The following is a 26770-nucleotide window of genomic DNA, read 5'->3' as shown; positions in this document are numbered from 1 at the left end:
GCCCATATGGAGAAACTCAAAAAAGGAAGAGATCTGCAAAAGTATTTTAGGATAGCAGGTTCTACATTTTAATTGACTTACACTGTTACTAGATTAACTAAGTTCAAGATGAGTCGACCCAGTCTTAGAGTGGGTCGAGTATGTCTAAGAGAAAAAAATAGATAGAAAGCAGTTTTTCGAGACTTCTGGCATAGTATGTTTTTGAGTCGACTCAATGCTTCTGTGAGTCGACTCAATTTCAGGTGAGCCGACTCAGTCTAAAACTGGGTTGACTCAATTTTGTGACGTGGTTTGGATGAAATCTTCTTAGGATTTCGAAGCCTATTTAAAGGTGGGTCATAAAGAATTTGTGGTAATCATTTTTGAGCAAAGTGAGGAGCCTTTCTTAAGAAGAAAAAGAGAGATCTATTTTGTGTGATAAATCTTTTCCCTCTAGATCTTTATCCTCTACTTATTTTTTAGAGATTCTACTTATAACTATCCTTGTATTAGATCTTTTGGAAGTAGTGATTGGTTTGGCTTGGCTTCATGATTTTTTTTTCAATTCGAATCCACGTAAAATCTTGGTGTTTCTCAATTTTTTCTTTTGCCCTATTTACTTTATCTCTATGATATTATCTCCCTCTCCTCTCAACAAGTGATATCAGAGTGAGATTCGAGATGGAAGCAAAGGCTGCTTGAATGATCAGCTTGAATGTGAATAACTAGGTAATCTGAAAAATACAAATGGAGGATCTGTTGGTGTGCCAAGATCTTGATGTGCCATTGTTTGGAAAAAATGCCAAACTAAAGATATGAAAGATAGTGAATGGGAGAGACTTGATTGAAAAGTAATTGATATCATTAGGCAATGGCTTGATGACAATGTCTTTCATCTTGTTTCTATAGAGATGTCCATAGAATCTTTATGAAAGAAGCTTGAAAGCATGTATGAAAGGAAGACTGCCAGCAACAAATCTTTTTTGATTCAAAAGCTTATGAATCTAAAGTATGTTGAGGAGAGTTCTATTGTCGAGCACCTCAATGAAAGGTAGAAGATTGTGAATCAACTTACTGGTATAAAGATGACTCTTAATGGTAAGTTGCAAGCTCTTCTTCTTCTTAGTTTTTTATCAGATAGCTAGGCGATTTTGGTGGTTCCTTGAGCAATTTGGCACCTGATGGTGTTGTTACTATGGATATTGTCACTTCTGTCTTACTGAATGAGGAGGTCAGAAAAAAATCATCAAATATATCCTTTTTCGATGCATTGGTTGCTAAAAAGTAGGGGAGGAGCATGGATCACAAACAAGGAAGGCATGCAGGTTTAATGGGGAGATCAAAGTCAAGCTTTAGACGTAACTATCATCATTGCAAAAAATTTGATCATATTAAGAAATAATGTTTTGCATTGAAGAAGGAGCTAAAAGAAATGAAGAAGGGTGAAGAGAAGCCAGAATCTAAGAAGTCTTCAGTTGTTGTGGCTAAAGGGGAGGTTATCTTTTGCTCATCACTAGATCCTTGTCTTTGTGTTGTTGATAATGGCTCAAGTTGGATGATTGACTCGAGCATCTCATATCATGTTACTTCTCGAAAGGATTTCTTTTCATCCTATCGAAGTCATAATGGTGTGCTTAAGATGGGCAATACTGGCTCTTTCAACATAGTGAAAATTGGTGAAATCTATATTGAGACCAATCTTGGTTCTAGACTAGTGCTTAAGGATGTGAGGCATGTACCGGATCTTCAATATAATTTGCTATCTATTGGAAAGATCGATGAAGAAGACTACTATAGTCTCTTCGATGGAGGTCAATACAAGCTGACTCGTGGTTCCCTTATTCTGGCAAAGGGAAAGAGATGTTGTTCTTATATCGGATGAAGACCAAAGTATATGATGGAGAGGTGAACACAAGTGAAAAATATTCTCTATTGCAGCTATAGTATAAGTGTTTTGGTCATGTTAGTGAGAAGAGTCTTCTATGCCTCGTGAAGGAGAAGCATCTACCTGATTTCAAAGGTGTGACTCTCAAACCTTGTGTTCATTGCTTAGCTGGTAAACAACATTATGTTTCTTTCTCCAATAAGATTCATATTAGGAGGAATGTGCTTGATTTGGTATATTAGGATGTATGTGGTCCTATGTCAATTAGGACACTTGGTGGCTGTCTTTACTTTGTCTCCTTCATAAATGGTCATTTAAGAAAGGTATGGGCTTATCCCTTGAAGAGCAAGGATCAAGTACTTGAAGTTTTCAAGCAATTTCATGCTATGATGAAAAAAAAAGACTGGTGTGACCCTCAAATGCATCCGAACCGATAATGGTGGTGAGTACTTAGGTCCTTTTGATGCTTATTGTAGGAGCAAGGGTATTCAACATGAGAAGATAAGTCCTAAGACACCACAGCTCAATGGTGTGATCGAGCGAATGAATCATATTGTTATGGAGTGAGTTCCTACTGTTGCCAAGCTATCAAAGTAATTTTGGGATGGGGTCTTAAGGACCACTGTTCTTATCATCAATATCACTCCAAGTTCATGGCTGGATGATGATGTTCCAGAGCATGTGTGGACTGAAAGGGAAATCTCTTATGATCACTTGCGAGTGTTCAGGTGTCGAGCACTGGTACATATACCAAAAGATGAAAGAACAAAGTTGGACACTAAGTCAAGAGAGTGCATCTTTATTGGGTATCCCAATGAAGAGTTCGGGTATCGTCTATGGGATCCAGTAAGCAAGAAGTTTGTTCATGGTTGAGATGTGGTCTTCTTGGAGGATCAATTTCTTGATGACATCAAGGAGAAAACAAAGGTCTCAAGGGCTGTTTCTACTGATCTGGAGATCAGAGAGTTGATTGGATAGCAACGACCTAAAGCTAATGGCGGTGATATACAAATGGATACTGAAAACATACAGCTGACTCTTTTATTGAATCAGAAAGTTCTATTGGTACTGATATACTATCAGATATTGAGAATACAAAAGCTGAACAACAAGCAGAGACATAGTTACGGAGATCTGCATGGGGGCATATTTCATCCAGAAGATACTCATCCAATGAATATGTATTACTTACTGATGGGGGAGAGTCAGAAAACTACCAAGACACCATTTCGTGTGGTAATGGTCAGAAGTGGCTAGAGTCTATAGAAGAGGAGATGAGCTCGTTGCATGAGAACCAAACATATGATTGGTGAAGCTTTCGAATGACAAAACAGCTTGGAAGAACAAGTGGGCATTCAGAAAGAAAGCTCAAGAGGAGACTTCTCAACTAAGATACAAGGCAAAGTTGGTTGTGAAGGGGTTCAGCCAGATAAAAGTTATTAACTTTGAAGAAATTTTTTCTTCAGTAGTTAAAATGAGCTCTATTCGTATTATCTTAAATATAGCTGTAAGTCTAAATCTTGAAGTTGAATAGCTTGATGTAAAAATAGCTTTCCTTTATGGTGATTTGGAGAAGGAGATTTATATGAAACCATCGGAGGGCTTCAAAATCAAAGGTAAGAAAAGATCGGTGTGTAGGTTAAGGAAGAGTTTATGTGGACTGAAGCAAGCACCACGCCAATGGTATAAAAAGTTTGACTCCATGGTTGATCATGGCTACAAGAAGATATTGTTAGGTCATTATGTTTATGTATAAAAATTTGATGATGGTGATTTTATCATTCTTTTATTGTACGTCGATGATATACTTGTTGTGGGTCGTGATATGAAGAAGATTTATATGTTGAAGGATAAACTTAGTAAATCCTTTGCTATGAAGGATTTGGATGTAGTAAAGCAAGTACTTGGCATGTAGATTTTTCGTGACAGAGAGATCAAAAGATTGTGGCTGTCACAAGAAGGTTATATTAAGAAGGTGCTTTAGAGATTCAGCATGGACAAAGCCAAGCCTGTGAGTTCTCCATTGGCCAATCACTTTAGGATGAGTTCTCAATAATGTCCTTCTACTGATGTAAAGAAGGAGGAGATCAGACATACACCCTATGCTTCAGCGGTTGGTAGTTTAATGTATGCAATGGTGTGTACAAGATCCGATATTTGTTATTCAATGGGCATTGTGAGCAGATTTCTTTCACATCCAGATAAGCAGCATTGGATGACAGTAAAGTGAATCTTGAGGTATCTACGTGGTACTTCCAAATTTTGTTTATTTTTGGGAGGTGAGAGGCCATTGCTTGAAGAATATACTGATGCTGATATGGTGGATGATGTTGATTCGAGAAAGTCGACCTCGGGTTATTTAGTCATACTTATGGGGAGAGCTGTGTCATGACAATCTAAGCTCCAGAAGTGCGTTATCTTATCCACCATAGAAGCTAAATATATTGCGGTGATGGAGGCATGCAAGGAAATGCTTTGGATGAAGAGATTTCTGCAAGAGCTCAAGATAAAGCAGGATAAATATGCTGTTCATTGTGATAGTCAAAGCATAATTCACTTAAGAACTCTACTTTTCATTCTAAGTCAAAGCATATTGATGTGCGTATGTATTGGATTCGAGATGTGCTGGAGCAAAAGGAGTTGTATCTTGAAAAATTCATACTAACATGAATGAAGTTGATATGATGATAAAGGTACTTCCAAGCGAGAAGTTGGAGGTATGCAAAGAGGTCGTCGGATTGATGTTGGTGGGTTCCTCTTCATAAGTCTGGAGGAAGATTTTGTTGGATTTTATCCCTCCTTAATGAGGATGACCCAATAGATGACACACATGGATGATAAGTTTGAAGCCAAGCCTATGTGGAGAAACTCAAGAAAGGAAGAAATCTATAAAAATATTTCAGGACAGTAGGTTCTGTATCTTAGTCGACTCACACTATTATTAGGTCGACTAAGTTCAAAGTGAGTCGATCCAGTCTCAGAGTGGATCGACTATGTCTCAGAGAAGAAGCTAGACAGAAAGCAGCTTTTCAAAACTTCGGCATAGTATGCTTTTGAGTCGACTCAGTTCTAGATGAGCCGACTCAGTCTAGGACTTGGTCGACTTAGTGTCATGACGTAGTTTGGGCCAAATCTTCTTCAAGTTTCGAAGTCTATTTAAAAGTGGGTCACGAGAATTTTATGGTAATGGTTTTTGAGCAGCGTGAGGAGCTTTCCCTGAGAAAAAAAATAGAGATCTATTTTGAGTGATAGATCTTTGCCTTCTACTTATTTTTGAGAGATTTTACTTATAACTATCCTTTTATTGGATCTTTTGAAAGTAATGATTGGTTTGGCTTGGCTTCATAGTTTTTTTTTCGATTCGGATTTTTCTTACGTAAAATCTTGGTGTTCCTCAGTTTTTTCTTTTGCCCTATTTACTTTATCTCTGTGATATTATCTCCCCCTCCTCTCAACATAAACTCCTTCATTTAGAGTCTAAAATAGATATTTCAAACTATTTTTTTTTCAGCTAAGATTTTGATAGAGCTTAGCTTCTAATCTAAAAAGAATCCAACCGAGCAACAAAAAATAAAATTGATGTAGAAGTCGAGATCTATCTCCTAAAAAATTTAATTTTTCTAGATTTTTTCTATTAGATACATCTATTTTAGATAAAAAAATGCTAGTAGAATTAGAAAGAGAAATCCGACCTGTATTGTGTAAGGATGGACGTCCTTCTAGAAACTAATTAAGAAGAGAAATACTATCTGAATTATACAATGATGGACTTAACTATTATCAATAGAGGTTGTATATATTATTTTTAAATTAATCAATAGAAGAAAAAGAAACTTAAGTCCTATTTTCGAAATTTTTCGATCTTCCTCTAGTTTTTTTAGAGAGATTCGAGTTCAATGGGTCAGAAAAATTCATCCTTCTCTCTGGCTGGATCATGTGACCCCTGCATACCTCTAAATCATTCTGAACACATAAATCCAAGGAAAAAAAAAGAAATCTAATTTGCATGAACCCCAAGGGAAGGTTGGAAGGAACAAAGGAAAGAGGGCCTGCTGCTATGTGTGTGGAAGGTCTAGACATCTGGCTCAGACATGCTATCACAAGAAGGATAAGATTAATTAAAAAGGCACTCAGATGGAAGCCCCTAATCTATGAGCAAATGTGCTGATCAGAAAAGCTATTGCATTTATGGATATGTTTCCTGTAGTCTAGAAGGGAATGCGGTGTGCCAACTTATATATAGACTGGTGGGTTGACACTAGACCTGTCCTATTTTTCCACTTATTAGGATGAAAAGGGAGGCAGTGTGGTGATACGCAACGCCTTAGTAACAAGGGTGGAGGGACCTAGACATGTGATCCTGAAGCTTATTTCGGCAAAGGCCCTCTCCCTTTATGGTGTAGTACCACATATGCTTGAAGTTCACGAAAATCTGACTAATGGCTGGTATCATTACACTTGATTACAAGCTTGTTTTATGAATGAAATAAGTTTGTCATTACCAAACACGGGTTGTATTGGAAAAGGCTGTGTTTGTGATGGTCCTTTTAAATTGAATGTTATGGGTTCTTTTTACGTAAATGAAATTACTTATAGTTTTTCTTCAGATGTTGAATTTGTTGATTTATCTCATGAATGTCTGTTGGCGCATATATGGTGCTCCCAAGCCTTGAGAGACCAAGAGAGGACTCAGAGGAGCCATGGGCTTGGCTCCAGGATTCTAGGAGGGGTTTCAATCCTAGGACTAGGATCGGTTTGGTTTTAGGGTCTTGAGATTCAGAGATTTGGGTCTCAAGGAGGCTAATCCAAGTTTGAACGAGGTTTGGGTCCAAGAAGATGAGTGCATGGCAAAATATGGGCGTACATGGGCTTGGATTAGTGCATTCAAATTGGGTTAGCCAAGGGAGTTTTTTGGGTCAAGCCACATTGGCTATGTATATATATACATAGATTGTAGTGGGATTTTGGTGTGGAATGAAAGAAATCCTTTCCTCCCTTAACCTCTCTCTCTCTCTGATTTTCATGCCACCCTAGGCAACAAGGAAGAAACCCTAGAGTGGGGGGGTGCCTCCCTCAAACCCTAGACACCCTAGGGTTAGGAGGAGAAAGGCACCCCATCATCTTTTGTGCCGCCATCTCCCAGGTCTCCATGCCCCCTTTTCTCAACTAATTGGGGGCTTGAAGGAGGGTGTTTTCAGATCTAGAATGGAGGGTTTTAGATCTGGTATCAATAGGATTTTGGGAGAGGAAGAACAACGTGTGGAACACAAAGGCTGCGGATGCAAGATGCTGCCCAGTTTTGGACTCTCTCTTTTGTGAGGTATAGCTCCAGTTCTTGGATGCCCTAATATTTTAATTTCTAGAAAGATAAGCAAGTGATCTCATGGGGAGATTTGGACTCTGATTTGGTTCTAATCAAAGGTGTATAGGGGCCTAGATGGAGTGCACAAGGTAAAGACTGTGGTTTGGAGATGTTGTCATGGAGTCCTAGTCCAATAAGGACTCCTCCTCATCAATGGTTCAGGCTCAGATCTGATAGTCCAAAGGTACCACACCCCAAGCTTTGATTCTTAGGATATTGAGGGTGAAAGATTAGATCTGGAGGTGCATCCTAGGTCCCTGGAAGCAAGAAGGGACACAAACTAGATCATTGTGCAAGATTCAGGGTGCCCAACGATCTAGGGCATGAGGTTTGCTGATCCTAAAGAGTTTAGATTACCATGGACTCTCGTAGAGGGTTTTGCCACACATCTCCTCAAGTCCATATAGGTGCACGGCGGTCCTAACAATTAGTATCAAAGCCTGGTGGAGCGTGAAAGTGAAGGAGACATCATACGAATGAAAAGCTGAAATCTGCACACCTATTCCACAGTATGCCTCGGATCTACTTTTGTTTTTACTGTAGTTCGGCCAATCAAGAGCAGCAGATTGAAGGTGGAGGTTGAGAGGCTTGATGAAAAAGGAAGCTTCCCAGGATGGAAGGTTTGGGTGCATATTTTGCTGGTCCAACTTTGATTGGATGCAGTCTTGGAGGAAAGGTCGGGGTGTATGATAATAGGCGATGGAGTTCGCTAGTTAGGAGGACATGCTCATGTGTTAGAGGCTGTTAGGTGGATGAAGAGTGTTTGACATGTATGGCATGCTTGAAGAGAGATTCTCAAGGGGTAATGGTCGAGATGGAGCTGAAGAAGCGACTATACAGCCTTCGGATAAAGGAAGATGAGAAAGTAGTCGGGGTGCATTCAGCGGTTCGACCAGAGTATAGATTTGTAGAGCCTTGGGATGATGGAGATGGCTGATCCATATAGTATCATAGCTGGTTCAGAGGAGGAGAAGGTCCTCTTGTGGTTTTGTAGGAGTCCATGGAGTGTGGAAGGTCCAAAACAGCAGCAGCAACGGTGGAGATTCAATAAGAAGTCTGGCAAGGCAGTGCTGGACAGCTAACCTCAGATCTGATTTTATCTTCTACAGGAGCACCAGGAGGAATCGTCATTCAGGTGGAGCACCAATTAGAGGTGCCTCCATAGGTGGAGGAAGGTTGGGCACATATTTAGAGTCGAGGGATGCAGGGATAGAGCCAGATTCCAGCACCAGTGGCAGTGATGCACAGCATGGTTTTATGCAAGATGTGTGGGCACCGAAGAGCCGTAGCTCTAAGAAGATCGCATCAGATGGTTTGTTTGTAGTAAGAGAGGATCCAGATACCTATGAGGTGGCTAAGGCAAGTCTCAGATGAGATAGGTGGGTCTGAGTCTGGATAGAATTTGAGCTGTAGTCCCTCCAGGAGAGGCTAAAGTGATAGTTGGTGCAGTGCAGAAGAGGAAGATACCGACAGAACACAGGAGGATACCCAGATACAAGCAAAGATCTTCAGTCCAGGTGGAGGCGGTCGTCTCAGAGGCCTCCAGAAGAGCTCTAGGGCTGAAGGATTTGGCATCGATAATGGAGGTTTGCATAGAGAGCTGTCAGGGCGCGCAACGATAGCAAGATCGTGCAGACGGATCATGCGGTGGTTTGCCAAGACTTGGATGTACCAAGATAGAGATTGTTGGTGCATGTGTGGTATTCCCAAGCCTTGAGAGGTCAGGAGAGGAGCCATGGGCTTGACTCCAAGATTTTAGGATGAGTTTGGGTCCTAGGGCTAGGACCGATTTGGTTCTAGGGTCTTGAGATCTAGGGATTTGGGTCCCAAGGGGGCTAACCCAAGTTTAGATCAGGTTTGGGTCCAAGAGGGTGAGTCCATGGCAAGACATGGGTGTACATGGACTTGGATGAGTGCATTCAGATTGGGTTAGCCAAGGGAGTTTTTTGGATCAAGCCACATTGGCTATGTATATATATGCATAGGTTGTACTAGAATTTTGGTGCAGAATGAAAGAAATTCTTTTCTCCCTTAACCTCTCTCTCTGATTTTCATGCCACCCTAGACAGCAAGGAAAAAACCCTAGAGTAAGGGGGCGCCTCCCTCAAACCCTAGACGCCTTAGGGTTAGGTGGAGGGAGGCGGCCCATCAACTTTTGTGCCACCATCTCTTAGGTCTCTATGCCCCCTTTTCTCTGCTGGTTGGGGGCTTGAAGGAGGATATTTTCAGATCTGGAATGAAGGGTTTTAGATCTCATTCCAATAGGATTTTGAGAGAGGAAGAATAAGGTGTAGAACATGAAGGCTACGGATGTAAGATGCTGCCCAATTTTGGACTCTCTCTTGTGTGGTATAGCTCCAATTCTTGAAAGTTCTAATGCTCTAATTTCTAGGACGATGAGTAGGTGATCTCATGGGGAGGTTTGGGCTCTGATTTGGTTCTGATCAGAGATGTGTAGGGGCCAAGATGGAGCGTTCCAGGTAAAAGCTGTGGTTTGGAGATGCTGCTATAGGGTCCTAATCTAACAAGGACTCCTCCTCATCAATGGTTCTGGTCCAAATCTAATAGCCAAATGTACCACTTCTCAAATTCTAGTTCTTAGAGTGTTGAGGGTGGAAGATCAGATCTGAAAGTGCATCCCAGATCCCTAGAAGCAACGGGGGACATAAACTAGATCGCTGTGCAGGGTTCAGGGGCGCAGCGATTTAGGGCATGAAGTTAGCTGACCCTAAAGAGTCCAGATTACCATGAACTCTTGCAGAGGACTTTGTCACAGGTCTTCTCAGGTCCACGCAAGTGCACGGTAGTCCTAACAATGTCTTGATCATATAAATATTAATACTCTTAAAAAGAATGGTCTATGGAATAAAATCTTAAATCTAATGTTAAAATATTTAGATGGCCGGTGATGAGATTTGTCTACAAGAAAAACAAACAAAGAATTATTTCCAATATATATTAAAACTTTATTTTTTATCTAAATTAATTCATTCTGATATTTGTGAAATGAATAGTGTAGTGACTAATGATGACAAAAGGTATTGCATCACCTACGTTAATGATAAGATGAAATATTGTCATGTTTACTTATTTAGAACTAAGGACATAACGAGTAGGTATAAAGGCTAATCTGCATCTTTAAAATTTTATGCCGGTAAAGGTTCAATGAATTGTAAAGATCAGCATGGGGATTGAACTTGGAATACCTCCAACTGGCCCTCCGTTAGATGGTGCAAGCTGTTTGTCTTCGAGCGGTCCTTTGGATTCTTCTGTTGGGAAGCTAGTCGCTGCACGTCTAACGTCTACTGCTTCTGGAGAAAGCCTTAACCAATCACTCCTTTTTTTGTCAGGATTCCTTCCAGCATTGCCAAAATCCCATTCAGCCTGGTGTTGAAGAAGCTCGATCATGATCTGACGTGCACGTACATGTATCTTCTGTAGCTTCTTCATTTCGATTGCCCGCATCCACAGCCAATAGAAGCCTGCAGCACCAAAGAATATTAACTAAGGGCACATATGTTAAGCTGGAGACCATAGTTTCCAGGATGGTCAGACAAAATTATATTTCCCAAGAGAAATGTGAATGGAACGTGGGGAACCAGCAGTAACTTTCGTAAGTAATTTTGAAATGTGAATGGAACGTGTGTCTGGTTGGTTTCCACACTTTCATTTCCCATTTACGTAACATATCGTTTCTTTCTCTTAGGGCACAAAGCATTTTTTTAATTGGATTAGGCCTTCTGCGTGCAACCTTCAGGCTTTTCTGTTTATAATTGTAAAAAGAAATGTACAGCGAACACAAATAATAATTTGTTGCTGTTTCACATAAATGTGTTTCTAATGGGGTGAAAGATCTTTTAACTACAATTAGGCTAGAATACGAACCAATTATTCCAGTGAAATACAGCAGGTTACTCATTAGAAATCTGAAAAAGTGGAACAGTGCATCACAGTTCCTTTGAAATCTTCGCCGCCCAACATTAGGGAATTTTTGGTTCTGTTTCTCAGAATCCATCTGATTTGCTTGCCCTCTTTCATCTTCATGTTTCTCTGCCAAGCGCACCAAAAAAGTTAAAAAGAAAAAGAAAAAAGAGGGAGTTAATTAGCTTAGCAACAACTTTTGCAAATGGCCTATGACATTAATATCCTGATTATACGCTATGATGGCAGTATTTAATATATAATGGTCATCTCTGCTGCTATAACAAATTGGGAGAGAGACACCCAAGAGTATAGAATAATATGCAATATGTACCCCAAGCATCATGAAAAACTGAACGGGAATCATGTTTGGGTTCCTAGAATCTTATCTATATATTAAAGTGGAGTTCGGAGCTCTCCCAATATACCATGCACCGAGCTCTGAACTCCACATTAATGGGTTCTTTTATTTCCAGCAATGTTTTCCTTTTTTTTTTCTCCGTTTTGCTTCAAACCCTTCCCAAGCCCTCTCGAATCTTTTTGAGCTCTCACAGATGCCAACCTTTTCCCCCCTCTCTTTGTTGCCACCTCCCGCCAGTCTCCGCTATTGCCTTCCTCCCCATCCTCATTGGCGTCTGGCTTCCCCCTCCAATCTCCCTCAAGTGGTTTCCTTCCCACAGATCTTTGAAAAAAAGAGGCCGACCTCCTCCCCACTCTCCTCGCTGCCACCTCCAATCGGTCTCCATCATCGCCTTCTCCCCATCATCATCGGCGTCAGACTTCTCCTCCGATCTCTCTCGGGTACCTTCCTTCCCATAGATCTCTGAAAAAAGAGAATCTCGCTGCAACCTCCCGCTGGTCTCTGTTGTCGCCTTTCTCCCCATCCCCACCAGTGTCAAACTTCCCCCTCCAATCTCCTTAAGGTGCTTTTCTTCCCGTAGATCTCTGAAAAAGAGAGGCCGATCTCTTCCCTACTCTTCTTGCTGCCACCTTCTGCTGGTCTCTGCTGTCACCTTCCTCCCCATTGTCACTAGCATCGGCCTTCTCCTCCGATCTCCTTTATGTGGTTTTCTTTCCATAGATCTCTAAAAAAAAAAAAAAAAAAGGGAAAAAAAAGAAAAAAAATTATCCAACACAAAACCCCAGCCATTGTCTAAGCTACCCTATTCGACCGCTCCAAGCCACCTGGTTGGGACTTCTAGGGACAAAAAAAGCAGAGGAAAAACGGAAGAAAAATCAATGAAAAAAACAAGAAAAATATAAAAAAAATCAACAAAAACAAAAGAAAGATGTGCGGGGCTACCTAACGGGGATCGCCGATGGGTGGCATTTTCAGTGGGTGGCAAGTTTTGATGATAATTTTTTTTTTTGTGAATTAATTGAATCTTGTTGCATAGCATAGATTATTTGCTAGTATACATTATTAAAATCATGTATGGTTTTGAAAAGGCTGAAAGAAGGCTAGGTTACATCTTTCTTAACATAAAGTCTATTTGCATGGCTTCAGAGGTCCTGTGATTAGTTCATATAATATCAAAGTCAAAGGTTAGTACCCACTTTTTTTTCTTGACTTGTTTATGACTTCACGAGTGTTGTTCAGGATCTAATGTAAATTGTTTATGCCACCTCTAATATTTAAGTTTTTGAAATTTGGGAAAACTAATAAGAAATGTCTAATTGAGTTTAAACTTAAAAGTAGATATCCACTTTAGTTTTAAGTAAAAAATCCTCTTCATTTGAAACATAACTTAAAAGCAACTATCTAAATGGGGTGAAATGACCTAATTGCTCTTGCAGTTATAACATAACATTATACTATTATAAAGTAATACTATACTATTATAAAATAATACTGCACTATAATAAAAGCAACACTATACTATTATAAAGTAATACTATATTATTATAAAATTATACTATACTATTATAAAGCAACACTGTATTGTTGTAAAATAATATTACAATAAAGAAATACTACACTATGATAATATAATACTACCTTATTGTAAAAAAATACTACACTAATATAATACAAGAAAGCAGCACTATATTATTATAAAGAAATACTACACTAATATAATATAATACTATCTTATTGTAAAAAAAATATACTAATATAATACAATAAAGCAACACTATATTATTATAAAAAAATATTATACTAATATAATGTAATACTACTTATTGTAAAGAAATATTATACTGTGATAATAGAATACTGTAGTATTTTAAAGAATATAAGGGTATAAGGATATAAAGATAATTTCAGTCAAAATGGATAGTTGCTTTTAACTTATGTTTCGAATGGATAGGTACTTTTACATAAAATTTATTTGGAGAGATATTTTTAAGTGGAAAGTAGAGCTAGAGATTTATCTCTACTTTTCTATTTGAAATTTAGGGCATGTTTGGTTTTTTTTTTCTTTTTTTTGATGGGGAGGGGGGACTCTAGAATGAAAATGAGTAACTCCTACTCTAGCCATCTGCTTAGAAGAGACCTGTTCCCATTCCGATCTCAGGAGGAATGGAATGCCCTAATCCACCAAAATCCAAATCCTCCTCTCCCCAAGCATTCCAATTCTATTCTGTTGCTCATTGCAAACCAGATACACCCTAAAGGCCCATCCATTGGTATGTAAATGTCATGGAAAAGTTTATCAACTTTCTCACTAACCTATTTTTTTATGGATATCATTTACCCATAAATAGAAAGAAAGTCTTATTCACTAAGAAGGTAGGTAAGTCATTTCTCTATCAGTCAGAAAAATAATTGTCACACCTCGAGCCATCACCTAGGCTGATCATGTGACATGATCGCATGAACCTTAAGAGAGCATTTGGTGACCCAACTTAAATAACCATGATGATCTTAGATCACTGGTGATCCAAATCCTATGGTGATTTAATCTTTAGTGATCTAAGATCACTATATTTGGTTTGATATAGTGCAGTGATTAAAAATTTCAAATATGTACAAGCAACTTATTTGGTATGCCATAGAAATTTAAAATTATCGATTATATAATACCAAAAATACCCCCGATAACTTATTTGAGATTTAGGATAGAGGATTGGGATAGAAAAAAATTTAGAAAAAAATCAAACAGATTTTTTTTTTCTAATTATCAGCATGATGAGAGAAAGATCTTCCATGGAGATGATGCCCCAATTATCCATGCACATTTCTTCTCTTTCATAGAGAAGATGCCTCAATTACCCACCCCACACGTAAGAAAAAAATATCATAGCAAAAAAATAGTTTTCTCTTTTCAAAAGCCTCTCAATCATGAGGATATTTTAGTTAATATATTTTAATATAAGATTACCACGATAGAGTGAAATTGGATATCTATCCTTAAGAGTGGATTTTCTATCATCGTATTGGATAATAATTTAAGGAGTGGGGGTAATTTAAAATCACCGCCACATAGGATCATTATGGTGCATCCAAATACAGTGATCTTATTACTTCCACCCATATCATCCTTATTCCTAGATGGATCATCCTATACCAAATGCCCCCTCAAGTAAAGTCCTAAAGATTATGAAAGACCTATAAGATGACTCCATCGCTTGAACTCTATGGTCAAATTCATTCAAAACTATATCTTACAACTCTAAAAGAAAAAAGAAGAGATGGTGTGAGTTTTACAATCCAAAAATTTTTCACACTCACAGCAACATGAATATGAAAACATCTTTTAGTAAATATATATAGCTAATAGAAAAGTAGTAAGATTCCTACATCAATAATTTAAAAATTGAATAATAACACCATAATTCTATGAAACATGTCATAAATCATCAATCAGCAATTCTATTTAATAGTAATTCAATGAGAATACTGACCATTAACTGGTTAACATAGTTCTAATCTTGATAATATTATCATTCACGTACTAGACAAGATTCATGTATGCTTTAGCCCGTGGTAGGCCAAACATAGACCATGTTTTAGTCTATAGTCTGCCAACCACCTCTTAGCCCATAACTGACATCATAAGTACCATATTTCACATATGCCGACTAATCTAGATATCTTTCAATTAGACACGGAATCCTTCAATTAGATATAGTTCATCATCTTGATTTAAGTTCGACATCAGATTAGTTACAACCATATTCCAACTTATGGTAGGCCAAGTATATACCATACTTCCACCCATGGTTGGTAGACATAATATCACATCTCAACCCTTAACTAATATATTATGTTTTACACATAACTGACTGGTCCACATGCTCTCTTTTTTTTTTTACTTTTAAAATTATGTAAAAACTATGTTTTTCTTTTTGACATTGGATTAATTACAATCATGCTCCAGCCTATGTAGGTCAAACACAATGCTGCATCTCAGTCTAAGGCTGACCCAATATACACACACATACCATATTTCTTGTATGGACAATCAATCCAAACGCGACCCATGCACCATCCAATTTGTTAAAGTGATCATAATTTCAATTTTGATACTAGATTAATCACAATCATGCTCCAGTCAGTGGTAGGCCAAACATAATACTACATTGTAGCCTCGGTTTCTTGCATGATTGACCAATCCAAAAGCCGCCCACACCCGGGCCATAAATTATATTAAGTCATTTTTTCTTACTCAATATGATATCTATAATTAAGCATCAATTAATCATAATCTATGCAACATCAAATCAATAATGAATAATACATTTACCAATATATATATAATATACATCAATCGTATGGGCATATCAATACATAATTTTAATAATCATATAGATAATTGTGTTGAAAATCCCTTATCCCTACTAATGATTAACTCAAACACTATGAACACCGACCTGATTCTAGGTCTACAAACTCGAGGCGATATTTGTTTCAACATCATCTTGCCGAAACAAGTCACTTATAAAGTCAGGTCTCATCATCAGAACAATTATAAAGTTTCAAGGTTTACGATAAAAATTCCAAAAGACTAGGATGGATGATCATATGACACTAGTCCAAGACTCCTGATCTCACAATGCTGGTCTAGGATGCTTCCTAATGTCAATCTAAACCCACCAAGAACATGGATGCTCCATTGATCTGTATCTAGAGAGAAAGAAAGAAAATATAGAGAGAAAGAGTACCAAAGAGAGAGAAAGAGAGGAGAGAGAAAAGGAAGATTCTTTTTCCTCTCTCATTTTCTTTTTTCTCATGGAGAAATAAGGAAAGGAGAAAAAAACTTTAGGCCACCACCTCCCATGGCGGCAACCCCCGATGGTAGTGGCTATAGCACTAGCCTTCTTGCAAAAATCACATCGAAAGTCCCGACCACGATGGCCGGTGGTGAAAGGAAGTAAGAAAAAAAGAAAAATCGAAATAGAAAAATTTAATTTTTCATGGATTCTAGCAATAATTCAATGCAAATTCCATGAAGAACGATAATATTAGAATCAGAGAAGGAAGGAGAAGAAAGGTTGGAGATCATTACCTCACCTCTGGTGAGGTATATTGATGGTGATTTGCTGAGAAATCCCAATGAAATCCAAAGACAATCAATGCTAGCCATGGCAATTGGTTGGAGGTTTGAGCACGATGCGTAGAGAGGATAGAGGAGGGGAATTTATAAATCAAATCACCAATCTAGCATGCCGTAGGACTCCGATTCTCTGACAAAATTTGATGGGAGTCTTTCTCATCACCCTGCATGTGCGAGATGCATGCGGCCAAGCCCAATAAATTTGTGCCAAACTAGGCCTAGTCCTTACAATAACCATTTTATTTTAGTCCTAAAATATCCCTAACCTAAAATAATAATATAATAATAATGGTATAATATGTATTATTATTATATAATACAATATATAATAGTATAATATATTATATGTTATAATATAATATTATATATAATATAGTGTAATCTATAATATAATATATAATATCATATAATATATTAAAATATATAATATATATTATATATCTTATATATTTAATATAATATATAATAATATTTATATAAGAAGGTGTATTGTGAGAAATATGGATATATTTTAGCAACTTAATTATCTTAAAAAAATAATAATATAAAAAAATATAGATAAATTATTTTTTATTTAATATTGTTTGGAAAATATGCTACTATTTATGGGATAATATATGTTACTGCTAAAGTACGGATGCTCTACATATCCTGGCTTCATCCACAAAAGAGAAGCAGATGGGAAAAGCCGAAGTCAATTGTGTATATTGCGAGTTAAAATATCCCATGCATAATCAATATATATAGGTTGATAATAAGAGAAGGCTACCGGCCTTCGGACTCGTTTGGTCTGTGGTAAGTAGAGGGGGAGAAACCGCAATTTCTTAAAAATGGATGCCTTGTTTAATTGAAGTTTCAAGAGAGAACATAAAAAAAATTTTCTAAAAAGATATTTTTTATATTTTATAAGAATATAAATTCATAGAGAAGATAGATTTTGGGACTTTCTATAGGAAAGAATGAAAATCGGTGGCCCTTTTTTCTTGCCAAATATATCCTTCTAATGTTGTCCATATAAATAATCATATATTTATATAATATAATATTTTTATTAATATAAATAGTATAATATTTATAAATATTAATATTATTTTAATATTTATATAAATATGATATTCTTGTTAATATTAACAAATTTATTATATTAAAAATTTAATATTATACCAATACATATATATTAATATTATTTAATATAATAAATTATTATAATTTAATATTATATTATATTTATATTAATATAAGTATTATATTAATATTTATAAAGAGTTTGGGAGTAAAAAAGTATAGTCTTATTTCTATTAAAAATATAACAAATATTTTATAAAATATTTTTTAAAAAATACATGCTTAACTAAATATAAATCTTTAATAAGTCATTTTTTCATAATCAATCAAACATGTCAAAATTATATTTCCAGACATCATATTACTAGAAAATAACTTTCTGAAAAATAACTTCTCAGTCAAAAAAATTCTTCTGATGTACCAAATGAGTCTTTAATTTTTTTTGACTTAATCATAAAAAAAATCTTAAATTATTTAAAAATTTTTAATTTCATCGTGAACTTCAATTTGATGCAATCAGTTCATCAAATTTTCAAAAAAGTTTAATTCAGATGCTAACCGTATATTTCGTCTAGTTGCCATTATAGAAAGAAATGGAATCATTTACGGTATTCAAAAAGTACTGTCGAATGCTGTGTATATTTTGGAACATCCATAAAAAAAATAATTATATAATATTTATCTAAATTATTCAAATATTTTTAAAATTTATCTATTTTTTAATATTTTAATATATATATAAATAAATATAATTATTTATTTTTTAATAAATATTTTTTAAATATATATAATATTTTATGATATTTTTTGGAATACTGCAGAGGATCCGTCCTCTTATAAAAAAAAATCATACTCAGGGGTACACGGTGGAAAGGGTTTATTGTTTTCTTTGGTAATAATAAACGCACAGCTTTCCCATCTCGAGACGGTACTGCGGCGGTCTCGCTCGCCTCCTCCCACTGTCCCTTTTCCCCACCCCTTGCTGCGCGGGCGGCAGCCAGCTCCGCCACCAGCTGGCTAATGTACTGGTACAACAAGCCTCCCTCCTCCACCACTACCCTGGCCGCCGCCGCATACTCTCTCACACTCCTTCTCCTCACCTTCGCCTCCTCTCTACTGCCCATCACCGCAGCCAGTGCCGCCGCCACCTCCGCCCCCGCGGATCACCATCCCACTTCCTCCGCCCCTCCCTTTCTCACCCCCACACCGATCTCCCCCACCTCTCCCAGGAACTTTTCATTGACGAACTTCTCGTACGATAGGCCCAACGCGATCTCTCGGAGCTGCTCTTTGGAGAACTCACATAAACGACAGAGTTCTCGACCTCGGAGTCCAGCCAGCTGAGCCATCGACAGTGGTCCGGGTGGGCCCGATCACCTCGGTCGGCGTCCTCCTTGTTGTAGAGGGAGATCGGGCCCACAAACCATCTCGCGGACTAGGTTGCTTCCCATAGAGCTCTGTGTAGGCCGGCTCGAGCTCGTAGAAGGTGTTGATGCCAAAGCTCTTCCCCTCTGCCTCTGTTACAACTCCAAGGAAGTCAGGGTGGAAGAAGATGGGGTGGCTCATGGAGCGGGTCATTTGGATGCAGTTTGAGAGGCCCTCAACAGCAAAGGGTTAAGAGTCGGAGGACACGCAGGCGTGGGGGTTGTGAAGCTCAAGGCTACGGTGGACGCAGACAGGCAAGGCGCCACAGCCATGAAAGACAAGGCGGGGGATGCCGAGGGTGAGGGCACTGTCAGCGGTCCAGGGGAAGATGGAGTTGGAGACGAGGCAGTCGAGGCGGTGGGCGCGGAGGAGTCCAGCTAAGGGGCCACGGAGGGCGTTGCATGATGGCGATGAAGAAGTCTATGTGAACCGAGGTTCTCGCTGTTGGAGGTAGAAGGTGGTGGACGCAGGGGAAGGGGAGGAGGAGGTGGATTAGAGAGTGGTGGTGGGTGAAGTTGGCACGGTAAATGGAGGGGTAGAGGAGGGGCTTGTTGTCGGGGGTAGTGACAACAGTAACGGAGACGCCTCAGCGAGAGAAGAGCTAGGTAGCAAACTGATGAGCTCAGATCTTTTAAAATCCTGTGGTCAAGACACTGGTCCGAACATATATGTTGTTATTTTTTGACCTTTATCACATGAACACTCCTAACTTTTCCATAACGGCAGTCAGACGGTATAAACGGTCAGGATCTAATTAATTGACCATTTTTAAAAGTTTGATTACCTGACCGAATCATATTTAAATTCAAGACGAAATTGAAAATTTTTAAATAATTCAAAAAAATTTTATAATTAAACCATTTTTTATCATGTAGAATAAAATCTTCCGGCCGCAATAGTATTTTTTTTTTTCTCTCTCTCTTTAAGAGGCTTTTTTTTTTTTTTATTTCTTTCTTTTTACTTCTTAATAAATCTCATTGAAATCTCTACCCTTCCTGCATGTCATCGGCAACAACAACTACAATAATAATAATAATAATAATAAAATTAAAAAATAAAATAACTGCATGTGCCACTCCATCTAGTCTCTCTTGCAAGAAGTTACCTGGGTCTCCTTCATTTTGAATGGTTCTTCGACTGAAACGGCAACCTGCAGTTTAGAAATAGTAATTCATGTGTCAGTTTAGCAGAAAGTTATGCTTAATTCAGAGTGGGCATTTTCAAAATGGGAACTAAGTATTTCAAGAAATCTAAAAGGGAATTAATTATTTTTCATATATATACAAAAAAAAATAGTGGTTAGACACCAAATTATATATATTGGTCCCCCCAGCCTTATCCTCACAAGATACATAGGTTGGCTATTAAGTTTACTTTAGCAGGACTAGTTGTTTTGCATTGAAAATTACTGCTCATTATATTCGCATCACCCATCTATTTAGTTGTACAACAATATGGCATAGGGAAATCTATCATTAATGGAGCAATCCAAAGAAAAGAATAGAGCTGCTATATCTCTGGCCTTCATCTAACTCGATGATGCCAACCCAGCCTGGACTAGAGATTTCTCAAACCGAACTCAGTCCTTACCCATCTTAAGATAATTTAGAATGGGGCAGAGCTAATCTTGGTTTGGGCAGTAGTGTAAGTAATTAAAGATTAAGGAAGCTTTCAGATTTTTTTTTTTTAAAGGTTAGTATTAAGTTGGTTGGAATCTTATTTGGATTCACATATGCTACTTTGGAACTCAAAAGGACTAAACACGTGAAATATTCTATATATAACACATCTATAAGTTTATTTACTTATCAGGTTGGGACAAGTTGGGCTAGATTGGGTTGGGTTCAAATACATTTAGGGTCAAATCTGATCAGTTGAATTTAAGCTCAATCTCCACAGCACAATTTGGGGTTTGGTTTAGATTTTAGAGGCCAAACTCAATCCGAGATCACAAAAGTTTGGTCCGACCTGATACAGCAAACAAGTTAGACTGATCAGGTCCTAATTGAACCCAACCCAAAATGCATCCTTAGAAGAGAACAGTAAGGGAAACAGGCTTAAATTTAGATCATTAATATAAGATAATAAATCATAAGCTAAAAGGTAAAACAAAAATTTAAGCAGAATTAGAAACGTACAAGAAACTTGGCTACCATTAAAGGTCACTTAGGGTCCTTTAGACCTAGGCAAACAGCTAGGTTCAATGCTCATTGGACCATTCAATTGTTCCACGCAGCTAAGGCCCATGAATCTCCATGGAGATCCATGAAAAAGTGCAGCTTGTGATGTTACAAAGATTTGGATGCTGATTTAAGTGCCAATGCTACATTAGACCAACAAATGGTTGGTCAAGCATAGGATTTGAAATGTTCCCTGTCGTCAAATTTACTGCTATTCTAGATGGCTAGCTATTTGGGATTATGTATCCAGCATCCATCCCATTATCCCTTGAGAAAGTGCTTTTGATCTTGTTGGTGGATGTCTGGCCAGGACACCACCTCTTAGGACCTTTTCGATACCACGTGATACAACAGGAAGAAAGAAGAAATAAAATAGAAATAATCAAATATACGTGGATCAGCCAAAAAAAGACTGGTCTTCATGGGGCATGCAAACTCCACTATGAGAAAAAGAAATATTACAAGAAGAGATTTCACCCTCAACCTTCGTACACCCAATTTCTCCCTCACAGAAAGTTTTTCCTCACAAAAGCTCTCTCTCTAGGAAGACCTCTCTGAACCCCTAAAGTGACCGCTATCCGCTGTCCAGGAGCCTCACCGCTCCTTCTCTTCTCAGCGTCGTGTGCTCTCTCTCTCTCCATGAGTTCCATTTTTCCACGGCCGCATGACACCAGACCTTTCTCGGATCAACGCCGCACCACACAGCTTCTGTTTCACACATCAGGCCTTTTAAAGGCCTTAAAACCCACGTTAGAAGGTGATTAGGAATCGTTGGATCGAAATCGGAATCAACCCACATCCTTCAATCACGTGTCGGTCTACAGAACAGTACCATAAACCGCAACAAACGCGTGAGAAATGCCCACGCGGTCCATGGACCTCCCTGTGCACCACTCAATCCACCGTGGACCGGGCTGCGGGCTCCCAGCGGTGCGTCTGGCCTGGGCCGGCCTGCGCGCTCATGTGCTTGGGCTTGGGCCATGCGCTGCGCGCCCGAGCTCCGCACAGCCACACCCCGCCGCGTACGGCCGCGCCGCCGCCGCTCCACCGGCCCGCCACCGGCGGTCCTCCACTGCTCCAAGTTTCGTGCCGACTTCAATCGCTCGTATCTTGATCATCTGGATTCCGTTTGAGGTGATCTTGGTCTTGTTGGATTTCATTTTTCGTTGCGGACCTCACTGTGGGCTAAATATGGATCGAATCTTGAAACATTAAATTCTAACAGATCTATATCATTTTTTGATCTTTTCTCAAAAAACCAATGCTACTTTCTTTTTGGAAAATGCTTTGGGGCACCGATTGTTCTTCTTTCTGTTTGCCACCGTCAGGATGGAACCTGAACCTCTCCTTAGAGTAGCAGCATACCAACCAGCTCAGTTAGCTGCCACTAATTCTTGGTATAATAAAAAAAAATCCAATTAAAATATTTCTAATCAAAGCGTTTATAGATGTGAATTGGATCTTACCTCAATTGCCACATTTTTTCGCTTAAAATCCAAAAATTCTGACTTAGTCTTGGATGGTGTATCCCCAAAAATTTGGACTAAGGTATTATAATACAGAAGGAAGGAATATATTAATTACAACTCTACTCCATATTCTACCCAAAAAACAAAAAAACAACTCTACTCCATGCTTGATAGTTTAACAAGGACACTAGACCAAGATGATTGGAGTATTTGTGCTAAAGATATTATGTGGTTATCACTTTATCATAGGATTGGGAAATAATACAATTAAGATAAGAAATGAAAACCTAAAAGATTAAAAAAATGCAACTTCTCTAAATCTCCTATCCCAATATGAAGAATTTTTTTCTTACAAAAGCATTTCATCAAAAGAGAAGTATGTGGTCACTGTTCGATGCCAAAGGTGGGAGATCGAAGAGACCAGACTAAGAAAGCTCGAGGTCAAGGGGATCGAGGAAGAGTAGTGGGATGGTCTCAAATAGGATCGCAAATGGGCCAAGTCGACTCATAACTCAACATGTTTCCATCCTGATTAGACCGGATTGATCTATATGTAAAGATCCGTGGGTTGAAACCAAAAGTTGGATCCAATCTAAATTCCAAATTAGAATCGAGACTTATATTATTCAACCTAATCTGGCCTGACTAGGCCAGCTCGTAAATCATCTAGTTCTAATTAGGATCAATAAAAAATAGGTCAAACGTCATTTAAACCTGATTTGGCCCAACTCAAAACTCAAAATTATATAAATCTCCTTCCTCTTCACTCTAAATATCTTTTCAATTAATTAAAAGAACTATCATTTAAACCAATTCCTCTTTTTCACCTCAACAATTGCAACTCCCATTATCTATTTTCACTTAAATTATGATTAGACATTCATAATTTTGTTATTTATTTTAGTGGATTCTTATTTTTAATACTTTCAAGTATATCAATATATATTGAAATCATAGTTTGTAAATTTAAAAATAATCAATTTCTTGGATGAAATTAGAAATGTACGAATGAAAGTTCAAGTTGGCTCTTTTTTTTATTATATTTATTTTTTAATAATTTTATATTTAATGGCTAATTATTATATTTTAACTATAAAAAAATAGATACTTATTTACCTCGAACAATATACTAAACTTGATATAGTACTATTTAATCCAGTTCCAATCCAAAATTTAAATATTTCAAGTCCAGCGAAGGGAGAGGTGGGTTAAAATCCGTTTACTTACATGCTCTCACAGTGATAAGGTGTTGCCTTAATATTAATGTGGTCGGTGTGCTTTTTTGTCGAACATCTTTTAAGCGACGGAATGAAAGGAAAGAAAATTAGATGATGTTTAGTTCACAGTCGAAATCAAAATCAAAATATTTAAATTTTTTAAAATAATTGATTTATAATCGAAATTAAAATTAAAATTATAATTATAATTAAAATTTATAAATAAAAATAAAAATTAAGTGTTATATAGATTAAAATATTTTTATTTTATTTTAAAATTAAAATCAAAATCAAAATAAGATTCTTTTCGAAGGGACCGGCTCCCATGAAAGAAATCATTCTTGGGCGAAGGTGGTGCAGGACAGCCCGCGACAGCCACTGCGGACCTCCCACAAGATCACCAAGGAGGAGGTGGAGCGACTGCAACGATACTTCACCAAGATGTTAGAATTTCCAAAGGAAGAGACGGAGGCTTCAAGGAAAGAATGGAAGGGAGTAGCAGTTATTACCAGAAGTTTAGGTGGGCGGGTGCCTCTCAAATGGGTGGCGAAGGAGGTGAAAGAGAAGGGGAAGCTCAACTATGACCTCGAGGCTTTTGGTCTGGCGGAGGATCATCATCTCCTCCACTTTCGGTCCACTGTGAATTGCAACATGGCTCTGTTCGGCAGGCCCTGGTTTGTCGCGAGCCAACCGCTGGCGATGGAGCCGTGGGTGCGGGACTTTATGCCTAGAATTAGGACTGTTACCTAGATGTGGTGTGGCTATGGCTGCCGGAACTGCGGATCGAGTATTGGAGGGAGTCACGGATCCTGGGGATTGCATCGGAGGCCAGGGAGCCACTCGCAACCGACGACTTCATCGGCCAACTGCGGAAGACCGGCTATGCCTAGGTACAGGTCACCCTCGATGCGGCGGTGTCGCTGAAGCCTTGGGTTCTGATCAGGGGGCAGAGAGGGGTGTTTTCGCAACCCTTCGTTTATGAGAACATTCTGATGGTTTGCTATCTTTGCGGCTGGCTGGGGCACACGGACGATGGGTGCCGCTTTTCCAAATGGAATCGAGCTCGGATGGCAATGATTGCCCACTCCAGCTGATGAATTTTGTGGATGTCGGCGGGACTGGCCGGAGGTCAGGGGCGGAACCATTGATGGAGGAGAATGAACAATGCCGTCGGCTAGGTGAAGAATTACATGGTGTGCCACCAGCTATTCGCCGAGATCGAGAGGAGTCGATGCATGGTGCAAGTGCCTTGAAACTCAAGGCAAGGACTTCTACCTATAGGAATGCTGCTTAAACTACACCTAAAAGCTGCTGGTAAAATAAAAATTGTTGGGATATACCGGTCGATCTCTGTATGCCGACTTATCTTCAAACCGATCTAATCATCGTCCAACTCTGTCGACCAAACCGACGGACAATTTCGACGACGACTCCGATGATGACTGCCGGCAATGGCCCTCGACGATATCCGACCGAAGGCATGTCGGCCGAACAGACTCATACTGTTTCCCGACCGACCAAACAGCCGAGTCCGAATCACCGACCCACTGTCAGGGGTGGCAGCCGATGTCCGACTTCCGCAAGTCACCGGACCAGCCGACGGTGTCTCCGGATCATCACCCGATGTCCCGACAGCCGAATACCGACATATAGTCGGTCAGACCATCCAAACACCGTACGACCGCTTTGGGCAGTTATCCTGTCAAGAACATGCGGCACAGCCGTCCTGGGGTACTGTTCTGCCAAGGACATGGATTAATTCCAGCGACTTGATAGCCCACGGTGATTTGACAGCCCACGACGATTTGACAGCCCCCGACGATTTGATAACTCCCTAGTTGTCTGCATCATTAATGGCGGGACCATATCGTGTTCTACTATAAAACGGAGTAAGGCAACAGTCTTGAAAAAAGACCTAAGTTCTAAGTTTCGAGAAGCGCCTCTAAGCTCTTGGACTCTCTTTCTCTCTCTCCTGTTGAGCCCCTGATTTTTCACTGTTGCCTAGTCTCCTCTCTGATTTGACCGTCGGACGGTCCCCGTCGGAGGCATCTCCGGTCTGTGAGGATTTTTTTTGCAGGTGTGCGTCACCGGTGATCGGGCGACGGGAGGATTGGCCGCAATAGAAACAGAGAAACAAATATGAAAGGAAAACATGCATTCATTTTCTGGCAAAAGACCTTCTATACAATCCTTCCTTTTATACTTCACATACTCAAACCCACAACTAGAGAATGCTCCCACTTACCTGTTTTAGTTAGTTACCCTATTAACCCTCTTTCATGATGATTGTTATCTAATATTAGCTTTATATCTCCACTCAAATCTGATCAAGCTTGGATTGAACAAGGAGCGTCCCATATCAATGATTTGAGCCATTGGATACTACCTACTATCTCTAAAATATTTACACACAAAAAATCATATAATTTGGAGACTCCGAATCTATACATCAAGTAATCAAGAAACATGTATAATTTGATGTTATTTAGGCCATCTATTTTTTTGACCACTAATCTATAGACCAGAGGTCTTTAGATCATATAATTTTTTGTGTATATATAAATAAATTATATTCAACAACTCAGATCATTGACATGGAACCTCCACTGTCCAATCTAGATCCAATTAGATCTATATAGAGATTTGCTCGAGTGCAGCCAAATCTGACTAGCTCACAAGCCAGATAGATAGATATAAAAAAAGAAAGATAGAGAGAGAGACTCACAATGGTAAATAAGAGGATCAAGTGGATATTTGAAGTAAGCT

General features: G+C 38.7%; 1 protein-coding gene and 1 pseudogene across 1 annotated transcript in view; both read right to left on the bottom strand.

The window, feature by feature from the left end:
• The window catches only part of LOC140858847 (uncharacterized), a 46749-nt gene extending 34718 nt beyond the window's left edge, over window positions 1-12031 (bottom strand). Inside the window, exons 1-3 of the mRNA XM_073260130.1 lie at window positions 11710-12031; window positions 11112-11276; window positions 10433-10708 (exon numbers count right to left, since the gene is read on the bottom strand). Of these exons, the coding sequence (XP_073116231.1) occupies window positions 10433-10708; window positions 11112-11276; window positions 11710-12031 (763 nt within the window). The remainder of the gene's footprint in view (window positions 1-10432; window positions 10709-11111; window positions 11277-11709) is intronic.
• A 6845-nt stretch (window positions 12032-18876) lies between these two features.
• On the bottom strand, window positions 18877-20666 carry LOC140858846 (probable UDP-glucosyl transferase 73B6; annotated as a pseudogene).
• Between the last annotated feature and the right edge of the window lie 6104 nt (window positions 20667-26770).

This window comes from Elaeis guineensis, chromosome 6 (assembly GCF_000442705.2).
Source record: "Elaeis guineensis isolate ETL-2024a chromosome 6, EG11, whole genome shotgun sequence".
NCBI classification, from domain to species: Eukaryota; Viridiplantae; Streptophyta; class Magnoliopsida; order Arecales; family Arecaceae; genus Elaeis; species Elaeis guineensis.
Note: the sequence above shows the minus strand (reverse complement) of the source record. Positions and strands in the feature narration are given on the sequence as shown.